General features: G+C 37.8%; 2 protein-coding genes across 3 annotated transcripts; one reads left to right on the forward strand and one right to left on the reverse strand.

Annotated features, from left to right (window-relative positions):
• Window positions 1-5,773: 5,773 nt before the first annotated feature.
• LOC138907716 (uncharacterized) lies at window positions 5,774-6,393 on the reverse strand. The gene is made up of 2 exons (XM_070198323.1): window positions 6,153-6,393; window positions 5,774-5,928 (listed from the first exon to the last, which is right to left on the reverse strand). Exons 1-2 carry the CDS (start codon window positions 6,391-6,393, stop codon window positions 5,774-5,776), a joined length of 396 nt encoding a protein of 131 aa, XP_070054424.1.
• Window positions 6,394-17,318: 10,925 nt separating this feature from the next.
• Window positions 17,319-20,312, forward strand: LOC104093437 (putative clathrin assembly protein At1g03050). 2 transcript variants are annotated; one of them, XM_070196892.1, is made up of 3 exons: window positions 17,319-17,506; window positions 17,875-18,593; window positions 18,912-20,312. In XM_070196892.1, the coding sequence occupies exons 2-3, from the start codon at window positions 17,954-17,956 to the stop codon at window positions 20,018-20,020; spliced, it is 1,749 nt and encodes a 582-aa protein (XP_070052993.1). In that variant the 5' UTR covers window positions 17,319-17,506; window positions 17,875-17,953; the 3' UTR covers window positions 20,021-20,312. The 2 variants fall into 2 exon arrangements, with proteins under 2 accessions (XP_070052993.1, XP_009597476.1); XM_009599181.3 differs by having other exon boundaries at window positions 17,895-18,593.
• The last annotated feature ends 2,744 nt before the right edge of the window (window positions 20,313-23,056 follow it).

Genomic DNA, 23,056 nt, shown 5'->3' on the forward strand with positions numbered 1-23,056 from the left:
TTGTATCTCTTAAGGCACTTTGATCATGAAATAGGCGCTAAAAGAAGTAAGGATGGGATTTGGGTGGCCTTTGAGTGGAACCAATGAAAGGGAGAAAGGTGCACTTGTTTTGTAAAATAATACACCACTAGCGGAAATTAAAAAAAAAAGAGAAAGAAAAATAGAGATGAATAAATTGTTGTCTTGTTCTTTCTAGTGGGGTATAAATTGAAGTAGTGCTTAAAGAAAGAAAGAGGGAATAATATTTGGGAGTGGTCTTGTTTGTGAAAATTAAGTGTATTGAAGAATTGAGCTTAAAGTTTATTATGTGATGTGTTAAAGTACTTAGGAGGATGAACCACTATTCTTAAATATTTCCTACCCGTCCCTTAGCCCACGTTTTTAGACTGAGCATGCCTACATTAGTAGAGATTTATATAACGGGCAAGCCTATGGTACCTTTTGTGCGCATGTGAACTTCATTGAGAGAGTGAATGATTTCCTCTATTGTTTGAAGTTCTTAAATTACGTTCAAATTTTATTTGACTGTGTGGACTCTCTCTCTTTGATTTTTGGTGAGGGCACATATTTCATGATGGATACATGACTGTATTAAGCTCTTCAGTCAGAGTGAATAAGTTGGCCTGAAAGTAGTTATGCCACGGAGTCAGTTTCTGAGATTGAGATGTCCCGAATTTGCTATTTGATTGGTTTGAACTGTTCAATAGCGTGCTAGGCATGGTTTTAACATGGGGAAGAAAGTCCAAGAATGCATATGCAAAGAGATAATTGTTGGTATCAACGGAAGTCATGGGTGCTTAAGCTTAATTGAAAGGTGTGGCTTGATAGCGATAAGCTTAATTTTGTTCGATCTATTGTAGGTTGATTCTACTTGGCTCGAGGACGAACAAAGGTTTAAGTGTGGGGTGGTGATGTTGGGCATATTTCTATATGTTTGAATATTACCTTTCTCATGTTTTAACCACTTTTTGGTGCTATTTGATCTTTAAAATGCCCAACATATGTTAAGTATTGATTTTATGACTAATTGAGTTGTGTGTGATGATTTAGGATGTTTGGATTGCAAAAATATGAAGAAAATGTGCTCCAGCTATAGGAGAAGAGGGTGGATGTGTTGCATCCAATCTAGAAAAAAAGTGTATTTGGTGCATCCTTGGCAGTGACTTCGGGAGAAGGCATCCGCCTTAGCATCCGCACCTGGGCACAGCAGGGATGAAGGAATAGAGGATGGATGCGAAGCATCCACCCTAGCATATGATGCTGAGAAGTTGAAGCTGAGGCGGATGCGAAGCATCCACCCCAGCATCAATCCCTAAAGCTGAGTCGGAATACGAAAAGGAAACATTTGGCCCACGACCTTTGTACGTAATATATAAGCCAAAAATGCCTCTTTTAGGTCATCTAACACACTTGAAAGCAGGGAAAAGCCATCACAGAGTTTGGAGACCGTGGAATTCGTCTTGAGTTCTTCATTTTCCCTTCTTTTATTGATTTTTACGTATTCTTGGAAATTATTTGAGATATCTACCATGACTATGTAAGGCTAAATTATGCTGTGGTTATGGTTTTACATAAATGTTGATATTCGAATATTGATTTGACGAGTTAATTTATCATATTCGGTTGTTTATTCATATCCTGAGTTTAATTATTTTACTGTCTAGCTAACAGTGAAATACTATGTATGAATCTTGAGTTGTGCTTGAAAAAGGTCATTCTTGATTGCAATAGGATTGAATAGGGCACGATCTTGAACGTAGCCATTGGAGAATTGATTTCCAAATACGGATAGAAATATATCTATTTGTCGTTCTTAGCCAATTATTCAAGAGATTGTTAATGCGTTCTTTTTATCTCTAATCCTATAGGAATATATGGTTTAGAATAAATTGAATAGGCGAGTAGAAGTTATCAAATTACTACGAGTATTATTGTCCTTGCGGGTTAATAACCCAGATAAATTAATAAGTCGAGTTGATTGAAGAATTCAACAGGATTGTAACATAACCATGACCCTGGAACATTATTTCTCATTGAATTAAAATCCTTCGTGCTAAGTGTGCTAGTTCATTTGTTTTTCGTTTACTTGCAATTATAATTAGTAGAATTAATCAAACAAAAACTACCTTGAAATTGTTCTTGACTCGATAAATTAGAATTCGCTTAATTTAGTTGATAATTAATCACAAGTCCTCGTGGGAACGATACTCTACTCACTCTTTATTACTTGATTGACCGCGTATACTTCCGTGTGCGATTAAGGGCAACAAGAATCAAGGATGTTTTGTTTAAACTACATCGAAGGAAACGAGAAGTGGAATGTTGTGAAAGGTTTGTGCGAAAGAAAATAGAGCAATCTGAATGAATAGGAAAGACTATTTAGGGACGTAAGTTACAGTATGGAAGTACAATTTGACTCGTAGGAAAGTAAGCTCTAATGTTATAAAGCAGTATGGGCCACGTTTTCTTTAAAAGTGGAATAGATATTTTAACGGAGATTATCGGAACGTCAATTTGACTATACAGATGAGAGGTGCCAATATCGGGGGATGACTTAGGATGAACTAGAACTAAGGTACCGATTAGAGATTCAAAGGACTCTCACACTAGCTAGCATTGCAGTGATAGAATGAGTGTGTGAGCAGAAGGAGGAAGAGGATTAGTGGGAGAAGAACCCTGAAAGAAATTTATTATTATCTCCATGATAAGCCATGAGAAATAAAGTTAACTCGTCGAAAGAAGGCATGCCAGCAAGAACATATGACTCGCTACGTATATAGACCCCTATAAATTGTCTCAAAGGGAGAAAGGTTACCCATAGGTCAATCGTAAACTACCAGGAATACGAACCTACAGAAGGCAGAAAGACAAATAGGACTTCAAGCGTGAAACATTGAACTATTTCCCTACGTGGGGAGATGATGTGGTAAAGCACTAAGTAGAGAGCATGTTTGTTTAACAACAAAAGGATGGGAGGATTGGGATAGAAATGTCATGCCTCGACCTCAGGAAGCGCGACCGACGCTCAACCGAGATAACCTGACCGAGCAAGCATGTACAATACCTTATACCCGAACTCACCCATGAATGAAGAGATGATGTATTTCATTAATTAGACCAGGAGAAGATCATGTGAGCAACACCAATTCATTACCATTAGTTACATCATTTATAAGTCTCAAAATACATACATTCATAGTTTGAAGTGGAACATGTGGTACAAATACAGTATTACTAGTCTGACTTTCCCAATACCAACATACAACCCACACTATGTCTACGGGGCTGCTAATAGATACAAAAGAATACTATGATAGTACCGGTAACAATGCCTCAGCTATACCTCTAAACATAATGCACAAGGAACAAAAGATATACGACCTCGAATGAAGTGGGGCTCACCAAGTCAGCTGGGAAGAGGGTGTACCGCTATCTCTGATCAAAGCTGCCTACTGTGGAACCACCTGCATCCATTAAAGACGTAGCGCCCTCGGCAAAGGGGGTGTTAGTACATGTCGAATAGTTCTAGTATGAAAACCAAACACCCCCTTCAAGGATTGGAAGTACGACATGAATGTGACCAATCATGGAAGCAATAAAAGAGCTTAAATAGCCATTAAAACCATAGCAAATTCATTTAAAGCTTTCAATAACATTTATAAATTTCAAGTTGGGGATCCTCTAAAATAACCTCTACCACAATACCACAATTTCAACACAAAACGGCTCTGCCGCCTCACCCCAATGTGTGCGGGTGGAGGTGTAATCACAATGCCACAATCTCTACACAAAGCGGCCCTGCCGCCTCACTCCAATGTGTGCGGGTGGAGGTGTAATCCCAATACCACAATCTCTACACAAAGCGGCCTTGCCGCCTCATCCCAATGTGTGCGGGTGGAGGTGTAATCACAATACCAATATCTCTACACAAAGTGGACTTGCCGCCTCACCCCAATGTGTGCGGGTGTAGGTGTAATCACAATACCATAATCTCTACACAAAGTGGCCCTGCCGTCTCACCCCAACGTGTGCGGGTGGAGTTGTAATCACAATGCCACAATTTGAATTCTCAAAACGATAATAGTTTGTACAAGAGATTTCCTTTCAAATCAAACCCTTTGGCACCTTTGGCCTTAACAAATATAAGTTAATAAGATTTCATCATATGAGATAAAAGAATTTGATCACATTGATTTCGTACAAAACATTCTTCCCAAAAGGGATACAACATAATTAAGTCAAAATAGAGAATCATTAACACATGAGGGTTATGACACTTTTTGCAATTTGGAAATCAATTTACTAGCTTGAATATCCCACCTCAATGGTGTTTCAAATTCGAACTACACATGATAGAGTTTTGTAAGAATACGGGAGTTCTGATACTAGAAGAAGAGTTTAGCCTTCATACCTCAAAAGCGCTTTCCGTGGTGTAACAACAACGTTCCGACACTCCTAACGATGCCAATCTATAGAAGAGGGGAGAATTACAAGCATGATTAGAGGAATTCGTATGGAAAGAGTTGCTACAATGACAACCCAACCTTTCCTCAACCAATTCAACAACAAAACCACCCAGGATTGTCAAACAACTTCCCCACAATCCCTATTAGCTGATGTATGTGATAAGTCTACTCTCACTACCCATAACCAACCCAAATCCGAAATTGGAGAATTGGGGGAAGAAATGTTTACCTTTTAGAAACCCTAGCAAGTTCCTCTTGATGAAATTCCAAGTCTTGATTCGAGTTGAGTAGTGAAATCCTTGGATCCTCCCCTTTCTCTCTAGAATAGCTCTTTTCTCTCTCAAAAATATCAGATAATCCCTCAAAAATGACCCCTATGGCTAGATAAAACGAAATGGGGTTGGGTTATGAAATTAGAAAAATGAAGCCCCGATGTAGATCTATGGTTGCATATGCGACCGCATAACACTTATACGGTCCGCAAAATGGATCGCATAATGGCCCTCCGGAACTGGGAACTTCTGTGCAGGTATGTGACAGGTATGCAGTCTGCAGATCAATTCTATGGTCGTATAATGTACCGCAGAACCTCCTTTCGAAATTTCTCATGATGGCTCTACGACGGATATGCGGCCCGCGAAACATTTATACGATCGCATAGTTGACCGCATAACGACCTCCAAAATTGGCCATTTCTCTACTTCACTCCGCGGTGGATCTGCGGCCCTCGAAGTAGTTCTGTAGTCGCATAATAGACCGCAGAAATGCCATGTTCTGCAACAATTTTTCTTCAATCCCTAATGCACTGTTCAACCCAAAAAATCTGTACCACGGCGAGCTTGTTGGCCGCAAAGATTTTCTACAACCCTCAAATACATTAGCCTACCTCGGCACCACGAAACGCAGGATCTTAGGTGAAATTTTATGGGGCCTTACATCCTCCACCGCTTAGGATCATTCATCCTCAATGAGGGTAAAAATGGGCCATTAGCATCCAATGTGACCCAACAATTACTTCACACACCAGCAGTTCTAAGTTTTGACTAACTCCCTAAATTTCCAAAAATGTTGCTAAATTCTCCCCTATAACTGGGCCTATCTGCCTATCAGAGAATCCTATAAACCAATCCTAACAACATATACAAAATCCAACGACACAGCATAACACAAAAAAATACCAACCGTGGCCTCATAAGCAATATATTACCAAAAACGAACACCCTTAACAGCAACTATACAAGAGAAACATAATTCATAGAAGGTAAAATCTTAACATTTTCATATAACACAGCTAACTAAATACATAATTATTCAAACAAATGAGGGTACTTCCTCTTCATCTCTTCCTCGGCCTCCCAAGTGGCCTCTTCAACCTGTTGGTTTCGCCATAGCACTTTCACGGAGGCAATTTCTTTGTTTCTCAGCTTCTGGACCTGCCTATCAATAATGATAACTGGAATCTCTTCATAAGTTAATTTCTCATTAACCTCAATAGTCTCAACGGAACAATAAGCGACGGATCTCCAACCATCTTCTTCAACATGGATACATGAAACACCGGGTGAACTAAAGACATCTCTAGATGTAGTTCTAGCCTGTAAGCCACCTGACCAATCCTCTGAATGATTCTGTACGGTCTTACATACCTCGGACTCAATTTTCCTTTCTTACCAAACTACATTATACCCTTCATGGGGGAAGCCTTCAAGAATACCCAATCATCATCTTGGAACTCCAAATCCCTATGATGTACATATGAATAGGACTTCTGATGACTCTGGGCAGTTTTCAACCATTCCTTAATGATCTCAACCTTCTCCATAGCCTGGTGCACGAGTTCTGGCCCTATTAACTCCACTTCTCCAATCTTGAACCACCCAATGGGAGATCTATATCTCCTACCATATAGAGCCTCAAACGGCGCCATCTAAATGCTAGCATGATAACTGTTGTTGTAGGTAAATTCTACGAGTGGCAAATAACCATGCCAGCTACCCTTGAAATCAATAACACAAGTGTACAACATATCCTCAAGCGTCTGAATAGTCTGCTTTGCTTGCCCGTCGGTCTCTAGATGAAAAATTATACTAAGATTCACCTGAGTACCCAAACCTTGCTAACGTTTTTTTCCAAAAATTAGCTATTAAATGTGCCCCTCGTTCAGAGATAATAGAAATTGGAGTGCCATGCAACCTGACTATTTCCTTGATATACAACTGAGCATACTTTTCCGCTGTGTCAGTAGCCTTAACATGTAAGAAGTGTGCCGATTTCGTGAGTCGATCCAAAATCACCCAAATTGAGTCGAACTTGCAAGGAGTTCGAGATAGTCCTACCACAAAGTCCATGTTGATCATCTCTCACTTCCACATTGGAATCTCTATGTTTTGTGCCAACCCGTCGGGCCTTTGGTGTTCGGCCGTCACTTGCTGACAATTTGGTCATCTTGCCACAAAGTCCGCTACATTCCTCTTCATATCATTCCACCAGTAGACTTCCTTAAGATCATGATACATCTTTGTAGAACCTGGGTGCATGAAATACCTAGAATTGTGAGCTTCGGTCATGATTCTTTCCCGGAGACCATCTACATTTTGTAAGGCCCTGTAAAATTTCGCCAAGGAATTCAAGTTTTGTGGTGTCGAGGTAGGGTAATGTGTACAGAGGTACACTTTTTGGGTTGAAAAATGCATCAAGGTATTGGTGGAAACGTTTTGCTGAAGGGCCAATTATGCGGTCAGATTTGTGACCGCAAATCGGTTCTACGGGCCGCATACCCATCGCGGATTTGAGCAGAAAATTTCTTGAATTTTGAAGGTTTTATTGTGGTCCATTATGCGATCTCATACCTATTTCGCGGTCAGCACTTCCGTCGCAGATTTAGCATGAAGAATTTTGAAGGGTGGTTCTACGGTCTATTTCGTGGCCGCATAAATGGTCTGCGGACTGTAGACCTGACCGTAGACCTGTCCAGACCTGCCCAGTTTTTGGCATCACTTTCGCGATCCATTTTGCGGGCCGCATATGTTTTCTGCGGTCCATTGTGCGACCGCAAACTTGAGTTAGGAGGGTCCATTTTCCTATATTTATAACCCGACCCCAATTTTATAAATAGCCTTTGGGGCTCCATTTGAATCGAATGTCTGATGCTTTTAGAGAGAAATAAGAATATTTTAGAGAGAGAAGGAGAATACCTAGCATTCTAATCACCCATTCTTGCACCAATCTTCAAAAATCATGGAAGCCACTCACTAGACCACTATTTATCCGGGTAAGTTATTGTCCTACATCATCCATGCAAGTTTGTTTAGTGTCTAAGTAGATTGTGGAGTTGGAGATAGGCTATGCATGTGATATTAGGTGGTAGTATGTGGGGTTGTTGAACTATTTTGGGTAATTTCTTGTTGAAATTGGTTGAGGGAGGAAGGGATTACCATTGTAGAGCCTTGTAGTCAATTTTTGCATGATAGGTATTTGACAAAATTTCTAAGAGAGTTACACCATGAGAATCCTTCTAATTACTATCCGATTTTTGCTATCTTCCTATAGATTGATATTGTTAGAGATGTTGGGATGTTGTAGTAACTTAAATAAAGCTCAATCAAGGTATGTTCGCTAAACGTCTCTCTAGAGTCAAATCCATGATGATCCCATAAGTTTCAAGTATGGTTGACCTAAGTTCCTAAATCCGTTCCTAATAAATTTGATTATTCTAAACAAGTGTTGTGTTGAAAGATATATATACCTAAAACGTGTTCCAATTTCTCCTATCGTATCATGATCTCTTTCAAAAATGAGTTCAAGCAAGGGTGGTATATTAAAATGTTATCATTTCAACTAGTGTTTAAAATGAAAGTCTATTATGCTTAAAATGGAAAGAAAACACATTGTGCTTAAGACTCATATTGCCCACATACATGTTTGATGTCTTGATTCCAAATGCCCTTAATTGTTGATAACCTATGTTAATGTTTGGAAGTGAAAGAAGTGAGAGTGAGATATAAAATGTGGCTATGGTTGTTGTAACTAGTGCATTTGAGTTGAATTCGTGTTTCAATCGTAAATCACCATGCTCTCCTTTATAAATATTTCCAATGTGATTTGAGTTCTTACATACTAATGAGTTAAAATTGTGTATTGACCTTTTGGGAAAAAGTATTTCAAGAATAAGTGGTGTATCACTCGTTTATGATTTTAACTTGTGCTTCAATTGCTAGTCATTTTGCTCCATTCTTTGGAAAAGAATTTATTGTGTTTAAAACCTTCAATACAAATGTAAGGCCCCGTAAAACTTTACCTAAAACACAGGGTTTCGTGGTGCAGAAGTGAATCATTATGCGATTCATTATGCGGGGCAAAATGTTTGGACCATTATGCGGTCCATTATGCGGCCGCATAACCCCTCGCAGATCCAGCACAAAAATATTCCGGAGGGCAGTTCTGCGGCGCATTATCCGACCTCAAACCGGTCACAGAGTGAGGCAGGAGTGTCCAGTTCTGGAGGGCCATTAGGTGGTCCATTTTGCAGACCGCAGAAGCGTTAGACCTGCATCGGGGCTTCATTTTTTCTAATTTTTGACCCGACCCTATTTTGATATATTAAGGCAAAGGGTCACTTTTGAAGCAAAAATCTGATATTTCTAGAGAGAGGGATTACCATAGAGTGAGAGGGGAAGTTCCTAAGCTTATTGATCATTAACTCTTGCTCCAAGTTGAAGAATTCACAAGAAACGTCACTAGGTCTTCATCCTAGAGGTAAGATTCTACTCCCTAGCCCTCAATTTCGTGATTTTTACTGGAAATAGGTAATGAGAAAAGAAATTCTTGGGTGTGGGAGTTGTCCATTATGCATGCATGTACTATCAAGGGTTGGGGGAAGAATGTTGAGCTAAATTGGGTAGACTTTGGTAGTGAGATGGAGGTATCCACCATAGGAGGACTTTGAAATCATAATACCCACCTAGTGTTTGATAAAATGCTCAAATGAGCTGGAACCATAAACTCTCTCCTAATTTCTATTCAATTTTCTTATATTTCTAAATAGATCGAAGAGGCTAAGAATTCCGGAATATTGTAGTAATTTAAAAAGCTCAAGGCGAGGTATGTTGGCTAAACTCATCTCTTAGAATTGAACCCCACAATATCCTTGTAAGTCTCGAGTTGTTCATTATGAATTAATTATTCCGAATAAGCCTTGTGTTGAAAGATATATGTTCAATATGTATTCCATTGTTCTTGTTATGTAACGCAGAAGGCAGTTAAGTTCCAATGGTCAGATGCTTGTGAAAGGAGCTTCCAAGAGTTGAAATCGAGATTGACTATGGCACTAGTGTTGACTCTACCAGAAGGTACATATGGGTTTGTGGTATATTGCAATGCTTCAAGGATCGGACTTGAGTGTGTATTAATGCAACATGGCAAGGTGATAGCTTATGTTTCTAGTCAACTCAAGAATTATGAAAAGAACTATCCAACACATGACTTAGAGCTTGCGGCAGTGGTATTTGCATTGAAGATTTGGCGTCATTATCTGTATGGGGTCTACGTGGATATATTCACAGACTATAAGAGCCTTCAATATATTTTCAAATAGAAAGAATCGAATCTGAGGCAAAGAAGATGGCTGGAGTTACTCAAGGATTACGACACCGATATCCTATATCATCCGGGGAAGGCTAATGTTGTGGCAGATGCTCTTAGCCGGAACTCTATGGGTAGTTTAGCTCACTTGGAGGCATATCAACATCGGTTGGCTAGTTTGGGAGTTCGTCTTGAGGACTCTAGTGAAGGAGGGGTGATTGTGCAAAATAGGGCTGAATCGTCGGTTGTGGTTGAAGTCAAGGAGAAGCAATACAACGATCAATTGTTGGTACATTGAAGGATGGGATTCATTAACATAAGACCATGGCCTTTTCTCTTGGCATGGATGATGGTACACTAAGGTATCAAGGGTGACTATGTGTTCCAAATGTAGATGGTCTCCGGGAAAGAATCTTGATCGAGGCTCACACTTCTAGGTATTCCATGCACCCGAGCTCTACAAAGATTTATCATGATCTTAGGGAAGTCTACTGGTGGAATGATATGAAGAGGAATGTAACGGACTTTGTGGCAAGATATCCAAATTGTCAGCAAGTGAAGGTCGAGCATCAAAGGCCCGGTGGGTTGGCACAGAGCATAGAAATTCCAATGTGGACGTGGGAGATGATCAATATGGACTTTATGGTAGGACTACTTTGCACGCCTCGTAGGCTCAACTCGATTTGGGTAATTATGGACCGACTCACGAAATCAGCACACTTCTTACCTGTTAAGGCTACCGACACAGCAGAACAATATGCTCAGTTGTATATCAAGGAAATAGTCAGGTTACATGGAACTCCAATTTCTATTTTCTCAGATCGAGGGGCACAGTTCACGGCTAAGTTTTGGAAGAAATTTCAGCAAACCGGTACTCAGGTGAATCTTAGTACAACCTTTCACCCGCAGACTCACAGGCAGGCAGAGCAGACTATTCAGATGCTTGAGGATATGTTGCGCGCTTGTGTTCTTGACTTCAAGGGTAGCTGGGATGATCATTTGCTTCTCACAGAGTTTGCCTACAAAAACAGTTATCATGCTAGCATTCAAATGGCACTGTTCGAGGCTTTATATGGTCGATGATGTAGATCTCCCATTGGGTGGTTCGATATTGGGGAAGCATAGTTGATAGGGCCAGACCTCGTGCATCAGGCTATGGAAAAGGTTACGATCATTACAAAATGGTTGAAAACTGCTCAAAGTCGTTAGAAGTACTATTCAGATGTTCGTCATAGGGATTTGAAGTTCAAAGAAGATGATTGGGTATTCTTGAAGGTTTTCCCTATGAAGGGTATAATGCGGTTTGGTAAGAAATGGAAATTGAGTCCGAGGTATGTCGGACTGTACAGAATCATTCAGATGATTGGTCAGGTGGATTACATGCTAGAACTACTTCCAGAGATGTCTTTAGTGCACCTGGTGTTTCATGTATCCATGTTAAAGAAGGTGGTTGGAGATCAGCCGCTTATTGTTCCGGTTGAGACTATTGAGGTTAATGAAAAATTGACTTATGAAGAAATTCCAGTTGCCATTTTTTTATAGGCAAGTCCGTAAACTGAGAAATAAAGAAATTGCCTCCGTGAAAGTAATATGGCGAAACCTGCAGGATGAAGAGGCCACCTGGGAGGCCGAGGAAGAAATGAAGAAAAAATACCCTCATTTGTTTGAATCACCATGTATTTATAAAGTTGTGTTCTATGAAAATGCTAAGAGTTTACCTTCTATGAATTATGTATCATTTGTACGGTTGATGTTAAGGGTGTTCCTTTTTGGTTATATAATGCTCGTAAGGCCACGGCGTTGTTTTTATGTTATGTTGCGTCACTAGTTCATGTATATGTTGTTAGGGTTAGTTTCTGGGATTCTCTTACAGGTGGATAGGCCCAGTTACAAGAGAAACTCTTACGAAAATTTTGGAAATTAGGGGAGTTAGTCAAAAGTTTGGAACTGTTGGTGTGTGTTATAGCAGCTGAGTCACATTGATTTCTAATGGAGGATTTTGGCCCTCATTCAAGGAGGAATGATCTAAAGCGGGGGAGGATGTAAGGCCCCGTAAAACTTTACCTAAAATCCGAGGTTTCGTGTTGCTGAAGTGGACTTATGTGTTGATGATTGTAGAGATTCTTCACGGCGAGCTCGCCGCGGTTCAGACATTTTGGGTTGAACAATGCGTTGGGGAGTTGAAGAAAAATTTTGAAAGTACAGGGCATTTCTGCGGTCGCAGAACTGATCTGCGGACCGCAGATCTATGGCAGACTGAAGCAAAAATTTGGGCAAAACTAGAATTCATCTATATCATTGGGGTAAGAAATTTTAACTTATATCTATGATTATAAGTTGGATTTATCATTAATTTTGACTCTAAATCAAGGAATCTAAAAAAAGGGAGTTTTTCATATAAAAATAAAGATAGTGCATTTCAGGATTTTGAACACTGATTCGACTCGGATTTAAAAACTAATTAAGAACAAAAGTTAGTTGAATCCACACAATTAAATAAAATGATCAAATACATTTTAAGGACTCATATATATCAAAGAATATCACTCACTCTCACAAAAGAAGGCACGTGCATGCAATTGGTACCATAGGCTTGCCCTTAATGTAAATCTCTACTAATATAGGCTCACTCCATCTAAAATCAATAGGACTTTTTCGTGGTTGTAATGTAGACTAAGGGACGGGAAGGATATATTTAGGAATAGTGGCTAGCCCTCCTAAGCACTTTAACACATCACATAATCAATTGTAAGCGCAAATTCTTTAATCCCAATTTTAATTTCACAACTAAAATTATCCCTAACAATGTTCCCTCTTTCTTTAGGCACCACTTTAATTCATACCCACTAGCAAGATTAAGATATCAATTTATTCATCTAAATATTTCCTTCTCTTTTTTCAGATTTCTTTTTTTCTTTACAATTTTCGATAGTGGTGTATTCTTTTACAAAATAACTGTACCTTTCTTCCTTTCATTGGTTCCACTCGAAAGCCACCCAAATTCTCTCCTTACTTCTTTTAGCGCTCATTTCATAATTAAAGTGCTTTAAGTAGTAAAAGGATCAAAACAATATCAATCAAGAACAAACGGGAATAGGCTTGTAATGTGGGGGCCAAATAAAAGTCTATAGGCTCAAAATGGTTAACTAGGGATAGATTTTATTTGTGATAGCAATAACGTTCGAAAAGAACAAAGACAGCCTAAAATCATTTTGCGAACCGAGCCTCACCTAAAAATTCGTTTTGACTTACATACGGGGCAAGTTCTAGACACAAGTACTATGACATGGACTACACAAAAATCTCACTTCACACATGACACATGACTCACTAAGGACGGTCTCATTCCGACTCTCAAACTAATACAAGTATTCACGGAGCCACAAGATGTTAAGCATTAAGCACAAAGTGAACATAAGTCAAGAAAATAAAACATAGACGTCACAAAACATGCTATCCAAATAACCAAGGCATCATAAGCAATTTTAGCACATAGGGAAGATACTACACATGCCAAAACTTAAATATGCTACTATCAAACAAGTCAAGGGTGCTCAGGAATCTCATCTTTCTTCCTCCGTTTGTTTCTAAGTCCTACTCTAAAATAATAAAATAAAAGAAAAAAATACTACCCGGTTCAAACTACATCCCATGGAAAAGAACCGAGGCATAAAGAAAAACCACGAGGGAGTTTTACTAACTAAAGGAAATTAAAGACATATTTTTGGATTTTTCTCAAGAAAACTATCTAGGATAACTATTTTGTTGGGCGTTAGACGCATCAACCTTTGCACTCAATTGAGCTCCCAAGTCGTGAATAGAAGTGCCAAATTATTCGATCTCTTGTCCCAGTTCAGCTATTCCTTCTATGAAGTGTTTCATCCCATCAGTAATTTTCTCACGTTGAGCCTCATATATTTCTAATCGTTCAGTTTGTTCTATTAGTCAAGTCTGGCTCAAAATATCCACTTTTTCAAAATTTTCCTCTTGATGGAACTCACTCTCTTCAGCAAAGTCTTCTGCATTGGCCTTGGTGATTGATGTACTCATTTTTTTTCATAGCTTCCTTGAGCTCATCCTGTTGTTCTTCTACTGGATTCAGTATATCCCTAATACAGGCATCATGTTCGATATCCTGTACTTCTTGGTATTCTACTTCTTGCACCACAGATAGGCTCTCAAATTCTTGTTCAACTTCACAAAACTCATGACCACCATCCTCTACAATTGACTGTTGGACCATACAAGGCTCAACCATTTCACTCGCTTTAGCCTCCATTCTCTTGATTGTTCCCTTGAGATTTTTAAAATCTTTTCGGCACTCAACAGTTTGTTCCACTAATTGCCTCAACAGGTCCTTAGTCTGAGACATCATATTCCACATTTTTCACTTTGTTCCTATCAAACTCACAAAATTTATTAGAAACATCATAATAATGGCTCGAATAAGGATAAAAATAATTAGGACAGTCATCTCAATGGCCACCTTGACCACCACACATATTACAAATATTCCACTCAAAGGATTGAGATTTTGCACCGAACTCGCTCCCCGAAATATGTGGACAATTTTTCTATCGGTGGGGTCCTCCACAATATGGACAAGAATCATCAAAGTAAGAATAATAACCATCATTCAAACAATTTTCATTCCAAGATGCCCTGTAAAAGAAATTATAATACTAACTAAATAGCAAAATTAAAAACTTGAACAGAAATCAATTAAAATCTTAACTTAGATAAACAATCAATAACTAAATCCCCGACAATGGCGCCAAAAATTTATTGGTTCCCCAAGTACATGCAAGTATACGTGGCCGTCAAATAATGAAGTGACTCAAAAGTCAGATGTTGAACCCACAGAGACCTAGATTAATCGTTAACTAAGCAAACTAAAATCAATTAACTGTCCAAGATAATCAAAAGTTTGGTTTTACTATTACAACTACTATTGCGAAATTTAAATACGTGACCAAGGGAGATATAGATTCTAGGGTTGTGGTCGGTTTGTAAATCCTATTGGGTTCGTAATTACACATGTTAATCCACATTATCTATGATTACTAGTTGACCGGATCGTTTATATAAATAGCATGTTTCCACAATACTATTTGTCTATCTATAATATATCAACCATATATTCCTATGGTCTTGAATCTATCATGAATGGATATAATACGACATTCAACTAAGCAAGACTGTTAGGTATATTCCTATCCTAACCGCGAAATCTTTTCCTGTGCCACGAGTTCAGAAACAAGCTCTCTCTAATTCTACTCTAATCTAAACACAACTTTCCCAAGCATAGCATAGATAGTAAATAGAACTCAACTGCTAGCCAATTAATTAAGCAATTATGCCTAGAATTAGAGAAACAACCAAAGATGATAACTCGAATTAACGGTAATATAATTAATAAACTTCAATATTCATGACAACCACAACCCAAAAACGCGAAATTTAGCTCCACATGGACATGGTAGCAAAACAACAATTCATCCAAAGAAACGTAAAGATTACTAAGTTTGATGGAAGAAAGATGGAATCTGATAAATTCCGGTCTCCACGGTGGCTCCGTGCTCTCCCCTTGGTCAAAAGTTTTTTCTATAAAAATTATATTTAAGGACTATTTATAGATGTAGGGAAAAGCCTAGAGAAAATAACCAAGTCCAAAACAAAAAAAGAAAAGAAATAATCTCGGACCGGAACACTGGCGTGTTTCACGCGTTAGGCTGCGCCTCGCGAGGCTTGTCGCGAACTAACACTCTCGTGTCGCTTGGCATATGGCGGCTGAATTTGACGTCTCACTTTTTTCCCCATTGATTTGCTGTGCCTAACTTTCCAATTCTCGTTTCTGTTTTCTTTTCAAATCCTTTGGAATTGTTTCTTTTTGTCTTCAATCATTGTCTAATTATGTTATTATAATATTTTCAATCAATAAATAATCATGAATCATTCTTGTAGTATATAAAATATACATAAAATCTCTAGTTCGCTTCTCATTTCATATTCAAAGTAACTACACATAAAATAAACTCAATTAAGTACACATATAATACAATTTAGCAGTAAAGTACCTAAATATAAGGTAAGTAATGCACTAAAAATATGAAATTATAGCCAAACATCATAATTCATCTATATCATTGGGATAAGAAATTTTAACTTATATCTATGATTATAACTTGGATTTATTATTAATTTTGAATCTAAATCAAGGAATCTAAAAAAAGGGAGTTTTTCATTTAAAAGTTAATATAGTGCATTTCAGGATTTTGAACACTGATTCGACTCGAATTTAAAAACTAATTACATATTGACTCGTGACGTTATAGGTTAACGGGATCTAACTTTTGTACGAGGATATAGTATCAGGAGGTTGTACATAAATTTGAAGTTATTTTATGGAGGTCTAGATTGGTTTGACCAAAAATTGCAACTAAACTTTGAATTCAACAATTCATTTGTTTGAAGCTAATCTAAATAGAAGCCTTCTTTCTCAAAGTCAACTTTTTTCCTTTTTGCTTTAGTGAAATAAGGGGCGCTAGCGCGACCTTCCTTCAACTGGCTTGAACACCAGCATAATGTTCTTGAGTTTTACCTTTAAAAGCTTCAAAGTTCAGCATATAATGCTAGTGTTTTACCTTTAAATGCTCCAAAGTTCAACATACGTTAGTGGAGTATAACCTGTACTTAATTTTTGAACTCCATTACAATGCGATGGAGACACACTTGTAAAAATTTCAAAATCCAATAATCTTTTCTGGAGTTCTTCCGTATATTAAGTAGGGATATTTTTGTTCAAATATTATTTTTCGTATCAGGATATTTTTGTCCATATATTTTTTTTTTGTAATTAAAAGAGTGACTTAATGCTAATAGCTCTTTAAATACCGGCGAAACTCTAATACATGGGATTAAAAGTGACTATTACTTTCACAAACATTTATGTATTATTATAATAGTCCGTATTATTTATTATTAAAATTTTAGCTCTCTCTTGTGCTTTTTAAACTGCGGAAATGTCAATTCAACAGAGTAACAACTTCTACGGCAATTAACGAACCCCTCCACGGGAATAAGTCAAATAAAATAAAAGAATATTAATCTTTTTCCACCCAAAAATTCAATGATTCTAAAAAGTTTAACTAAACTGTAGCTTTATTTTGGAAAATATTCCATTAGCGATCCGTATTATGGTGCTAAAATGGAGGATATTTGTACGGTTGTTGAAGCAAGTCAAGAGGAAGAACACATAAGGGAGAAATTAAAAGTTTAATTTTATGGAAGAGAAGAAGAGGGAAGAAGAAAAAGTTGTACATCATTCTCTTTGTCTTCTTTTCTCGGTTCTTGTTTCCTTTCAATTTATCCTTTCATTTCAAAAGAGAATCCTACAAACCTCTTCATCAGTTTTGTGATTGTCTTCTCACAAATTTCCAATAATTTCAGTTGTGTGGCAGGTATCATAACAGATATAAGTACAGTATGTGGCACATCATGTTCTACATTCGAGATTTAACGTAAAATCTCATGCATGCATGTTTAATATCATTACAATATTTTTTCTTAAACGGTATGTTTAGACTAACTTGTACGCAACTCAACTATTTCATCGGGTACTTGGTATCTGCCCTCTCCCACCAGCATATTTACCGAGTAACTCTGCCCACCAAAATTTTTGCAGATGGATAAAATTCACCCAACGATTCTTCTTTCTATATTTGTTTTTTGTCGTTTCTATGATAACTCCGGTCCATAGCTTTTACCCACTTAATTAACCATGAGACCAGCATCTTTGTGTGCCAATAATATGACAAATTAATAGTAGGTATTTGTTGTTTTTTTCAGGTTAAAACTGCCACCCTGCTGAACAACTGAAGAGGAAAGTATTTTGAAAAGCTAACTTCATGGCACCAAGCAAGCTTAGAAAAGCTATTGGCGCTGTCAAGGACCGGACAAGCATAAGCTTGGCCAAAGTTGGAGGCAGCAACTGCTTGTCTGACCTAGAAGTTGCCATTGTCAAGGCGACTAGACACGAAGAGTACCCGCCCGAGGAGAGGCACGTTCGAGAGATTCTAAGCTTGACTGCTTATTCTCGAGCCAACATCAGTGCTTGCGTTGATAACATCTCTAGACGTCTTGGCAAGACAAAGAACTGGGTTGTGGCGCTCAAGTCAGTAATGTTGATCCATAGGTTGCTCTCCGATGGTGATCCCTCTTATGAACAGGAGATCTTCTTCGCCACGAGAAGGGGAACCAGGCTTCTTAACATGTCTGAGTTTCGAGACTCCAAATCCAATTCATGGGACTATTCTGCACTTGTCCGTACCTATTCATTGTACCTTGATGAACAACTTGAGTATAGGATGCAAAGCCGCCGTGGAAAGCGTAGCGCCTATGCCTACGATGAAGATTTAGAGGAAATTGGTCTTAATGCCATCATTGTGAAACCTACTCCATTGAGGGAAATGAAGAATGAGGACATTTTCTCAAGAATCCAATACCTGATGCAACTCCTTGACCGATTCTTAGCATGTAGACCCGCAGGTTTGCTTCAAGCTACTTTATTTTGCTTTAAATTCCCTTCTACTAAAAAATAATTCATTTTTCTATCCAACTATTGAGTTCAAACGCACAAAACAAAAAAGATCGAATCATAAAATGACATAAGATGAGAATAATACGTGAGGAATATGAAATTTGAAGAATTTTAATTTTCATACCATGTGCGATACCCATTCAAAGGGCTCTAACAAAATCGGTGCTTTAGTTTGGTCTTTTTCTACCTCTTCTCCCAGCCACCCCTATCCAAAACATGTCTTTCGTACATGATTCTAATTTATGTTTGCCCTGTTGTAAGAGCAGGTTTGGCAAAGACCAACAGAATTGTATTCGTGGCTCTCTATCCACTTGTGAAGGAAAGTTTTCAGCTATACTACGAAATGACGGAAATAATAACTATCTTGATCGATAAGTTCCATGAACTATCAATCCCCGACTCTGTGAAGGTTCATGAGATTTTCTGCCGTATTAACAAGCAATACCATGAGCTTGGACAATTCTACAATTGGTGTAAAACTGTTGGAATTGGACGCTCTTCTGAATATCCAGATATTGAGAATATTCCACAGAAGAAACTTGACCTTATCGATGCATTTATACGGGAGAAACCCATATTGGAACAGAATGGGAATGCAATGCGTTATGAACCAAAGAGAGAGCTGGTTGAAAAAACTCAAGAGCCAGAGCCAGAGTTAGAGCCTCAACAGGAACAGGACATGAATGCAATTAAGGCATTACCACCACCAGAGGGAATTCCTGAAGAAACAAATCAAGAAGAAAAGACAGAGGTGCCAAAAACCCAAGAAGTAGGCAACTTGTTGAACTTGGGTGAAGATGCACCAACTATGGAAGAGCATGGAAATCAATTGGCTTTAGCCCTCTTTGATGGTGGTCCAGCAACTACTGCTTCTTCTACAACTTCACCATGGGAAGCGTTTAAAGATTCAGGGGATTGGGAAACAGCACTAGTTCAGCACACGAGCCATTTATCAAACCAGAAGGCTTCCCTTGCTGGAGGCTTCGACACATTAATGCTAGACGGAATGTATCAACAAGGAGCAGTAGCTCAGGTGGTAGCCAGCTCAGGTGTTGTAGCTACTGGAAGTGCTAGCAGCGTCGCGTTTGGATCAGCCGGTCGGCCGGCAATGTTAGCCTTGCCTGCACCTCCATCGGCAGGTAGTGGAGCTAACACAGCCGGGACAAGCACTGACCCTTTTGCAGCGTCACTGGCAATAGCTCCACCACCATATGTTCAGATGTCAGAAATGGAGAAGAAACAGAGACTGTTAGTAGAAGAGCAGGTAATGTGGCAACAATATCAAAGGGATGGAATGCATGGACAAGTAGGATTAGCAAGGGCACAACCAAACCCTTGTGCATACAACATGGGAGGATACACAAAAACCTTCTAGTGGTTCCCTTAATTAGATACAGAAGAACGACCCGTGATCGTTCTCTTTGTGGTCTGCAATGTTCAGTAAGAAGACGAAATTCGTGAAATTGTAAGGAGCAAAAGAGGCATTCAGGAAGAAGGAACGACAAAATAACTATATAGGTTCACATTTAATTTATGTCTTGATTGCCTGCTCCACGAGTTAGGAACAATTTTCCAAATATGAAATACAACAGCTGCAGAACTACATGTTAGAGAAGATTTTATATCACAGTATGTAATGTAATAATTTGCAATTTTCACTTGTGTCATTTTCCTCTTGTCCTTTCTATATATGGCATACAGTGCTTTTTTGTATATAATATCGAAATGACAAGTAAAACCTTATCACAACCATCACTGATGGAAAATGGTGGTTTAGTTATTATATTTGGAAGGCGGAAGTGACTATTGGTAAATGGTGTTATACCTCTAAAACCGTAGTGCTAGTCTATATATGCACCATTATGCGTGTTAAAATGACAGGCTTTTCATTATACTAGAGACGACTACGGTACATACAAAAAGATTAATCTCTGCATCGATGGCATTTTTAGGTTATGAACCAAGGGAATTAATCTGTTTTGCGAGAATTCCCAGCAACGAGCGACATAAGTCGTGGTTGCTAAAAATTTGCTTCCCAAAGGAGAATCTATAAGTCTCCTAACTAGTATTTTTGAATTAAATACTTCATTAGTATCAAAGCTATAAGGTTTTAGCTATTTGAATAACCCTAAATGGAAATTGCAATATTTCATGTCTGTAAATGCATATTTCTGTATGAAACCTTAGGAATTTTGTAGACCTCATTGTGAGCTTTTGCATCGATATGTGGGTAATATTTTTGGCCCTATAATTGGTGAGATACTGAATTTTAAAGTTTTAGGGTTTAATTATCACAAATTAAACTTCAAAAATTCAATAATCCTTTTTTCGTGAAATTTTTGTGCAAATTATGTTGGGTTCAGTTACCCGCATATTTTTGAGCAAAACTATATAATCAATTGTGATTACGATCGAACATTTGGGTCAGATTTTAAAGAAAATCATTAGCGTTTGTTCAAAATAAAAATAATCAATTCTTTATCATATCAATTTTTGAACGGGTTTATTTGGATTTGATGGTCCAAAACAATCCTAAAATACAAGAAAAATATTTACTAGTGTTATAATTGAAGAGACTTGGCTGAAAAATACGTTATTTGGTTGGAAACTCGAACCAACCCTTAATGAACCCACCCAATGATTTTCTTTCAATTCGCGGTAAGATTTCGATGGTTTCTTGAACAATTTGTGCTAGAATTCAATCCTAAAATATGTTTAGGCAAAATATTATGCTTTGATTAGATCAAAATGACCAAAATTGAGAAAAAATAAAAAACGAGTCGCGCTGGACCCATTTTGAAGCTATCTGGATTGTAATTATTGAACATGTATTAATTATTTTGTATAACATTTGGATAGTTTCGGAATGTTCGGCATCGAATTGAGAATTTAACGCGATGTGGTGATCGGAAAGTGGACTTTGAGACAAGGTAAGTCTCTTGTCTAATCTTGTGAGGGGGAAATTACCCCATAGGTGATTAAATTAATAAATATTGCTAATTGTGGGGGCTACGTACGCACAAGGTGACGAGAGTCCGTGCGTAGCTACTATTTATGCTAAAGTTCGGGTAGTTTAGGACTTAAATCATAAATTACTTGTGTAAATTATATTCTTTATTTAATTAGATTATGTTATATATATTGGGAATTGTTAGAAAATATAATAAAGATGGAAATCTCATATACTTAATTTTTTTTTTTAAATTAATTAATTGTTAAAAGAAATTGTTCATTCTCTCGAATTTATCTTATAATAAATATACTCTCCTTCCAAAGGTACATAAGAAAATGTCCTCCTTTATTGTGGAGCGGGCCGAACGCCTAGGCAGGATAGATGCATCTATGGATCGTGCCGCACGTCACTCGGCAGTGTACACGACACTCTGGATCGGGCCGTACGACCTCGGCAGAAATCGTGCCTAATAATAATAATTGCACGATGCTTGATATGTAATTGCAGCTTGTGAATTTAATTAATAGATTGAGAATTGTTGCATTTCAAGGAATTTAATTAATATATTGGTAATTATTGCATTTGAAGGAATTTAATTACTTCTTCTGGTTTAATAAAATTATTGTTAGCTCTGTGAATCATGTTGATAAAAATATTTCTATTTTTATGTTACTTATTATTATTAACCTTTAGTGAGTGTCAAAGTCGATCATCTCGTCTCTACCTCTTCGAGATTAGCCTTGATACTTACTAGGTACACGTTATTTTTCGTACTCATGCTGCACTTGCTGCACATTTTATTGTGCAGATACATATATGTCTAGCGGCCTTCTGGGCACAGAGGTGCGGCTAAAATTGTGAGGACATAGGTGACCTGCATTCTGTATTACGATCCACAGCCATCAGAGTCTCCTTCAGAGTTATTTATATTTTTCCTGTCTAATTTGTATTCTAGACAGATGTTGTATTTCTGACCCATTGAGTGAAGAAGATGACCAACCTTGGATGCTAGCAAAGCCCACTCTCGGCAGAAACTTATGGTGGAGAGTACGCCTCCCCCCCCCCCCCCCCGGCCATTTTCTATGAATTGTTTTTGCTCGTACTTAATTATCTGATTTTCTTATAATTTTTTATACTGAAATTATTTTTCTTTTAATTAATATTGTTCTGAAAATATTAATTATTTTTGGAGGTATTTTTCAAGAATAAAAAATTTGTAAAAAATATTAATTGATTCAAAAAGCGTTTTTATGTGACTAATTCTCCCTATAAGTCTATGAAAATATATATCATATTTTTAAAGTAAAATTAGGCATAAATATTAATTTTCTCATTGATTTGTTCTTGGAAAGATATGAAAATTAATTTTAAGATCAAATAAAATTATTCCATTAATATATAAGTGTATATAAAATGAGATCTAAATTTTTTTATTTGGTGTATATTATGTGCATATAC

This window comes from Nicotiana tomentosiformis, chromosome 3 (genome assembly GCF_000390325.3).
Source record: "Nicotiana tomentosiformis chromosome 3, ASM39032v3, whole genome shotgun sequence".
In the NCBI taxonomy this organism is placed as follows: Eukaryota; Viridiplantae; Streptophyta; class Magnoliopsida; order Solanales; family Solanaceae; genus Nicotiana; species Nicotiana tomentosiformis.

Coding starts and splice junctions, on each gene's coding strand:
- LOC104093437 (XM_070196892.1), top strand. CDS start 17,954: ATGGCACCAAGCAAGCTTAGAAAAGCTATTGGCGCTGTCAAGGACCGG. Junction 18,594..18,911: donor CTTAGCATGTAGACCCGCAG/GTTTGCTTCAAG, acceptor TTGTAAGAGCAG/GTTTGGCAAAGACCAACAGA.
- LOC138907716 (XM_070198323.1), bottom strand. CDS start 6,393: ATGGCGCCGTTTGAGGCTCTATATGGTAGGAGATATAGATCTCCCATT. Junction 5,929..6,152: donor GAAGGCTTCCCCCATGAAGG/GTATAATGTAGT, acceptor TAACTTATGAAG/AGATTCCAGTTATCATTATT.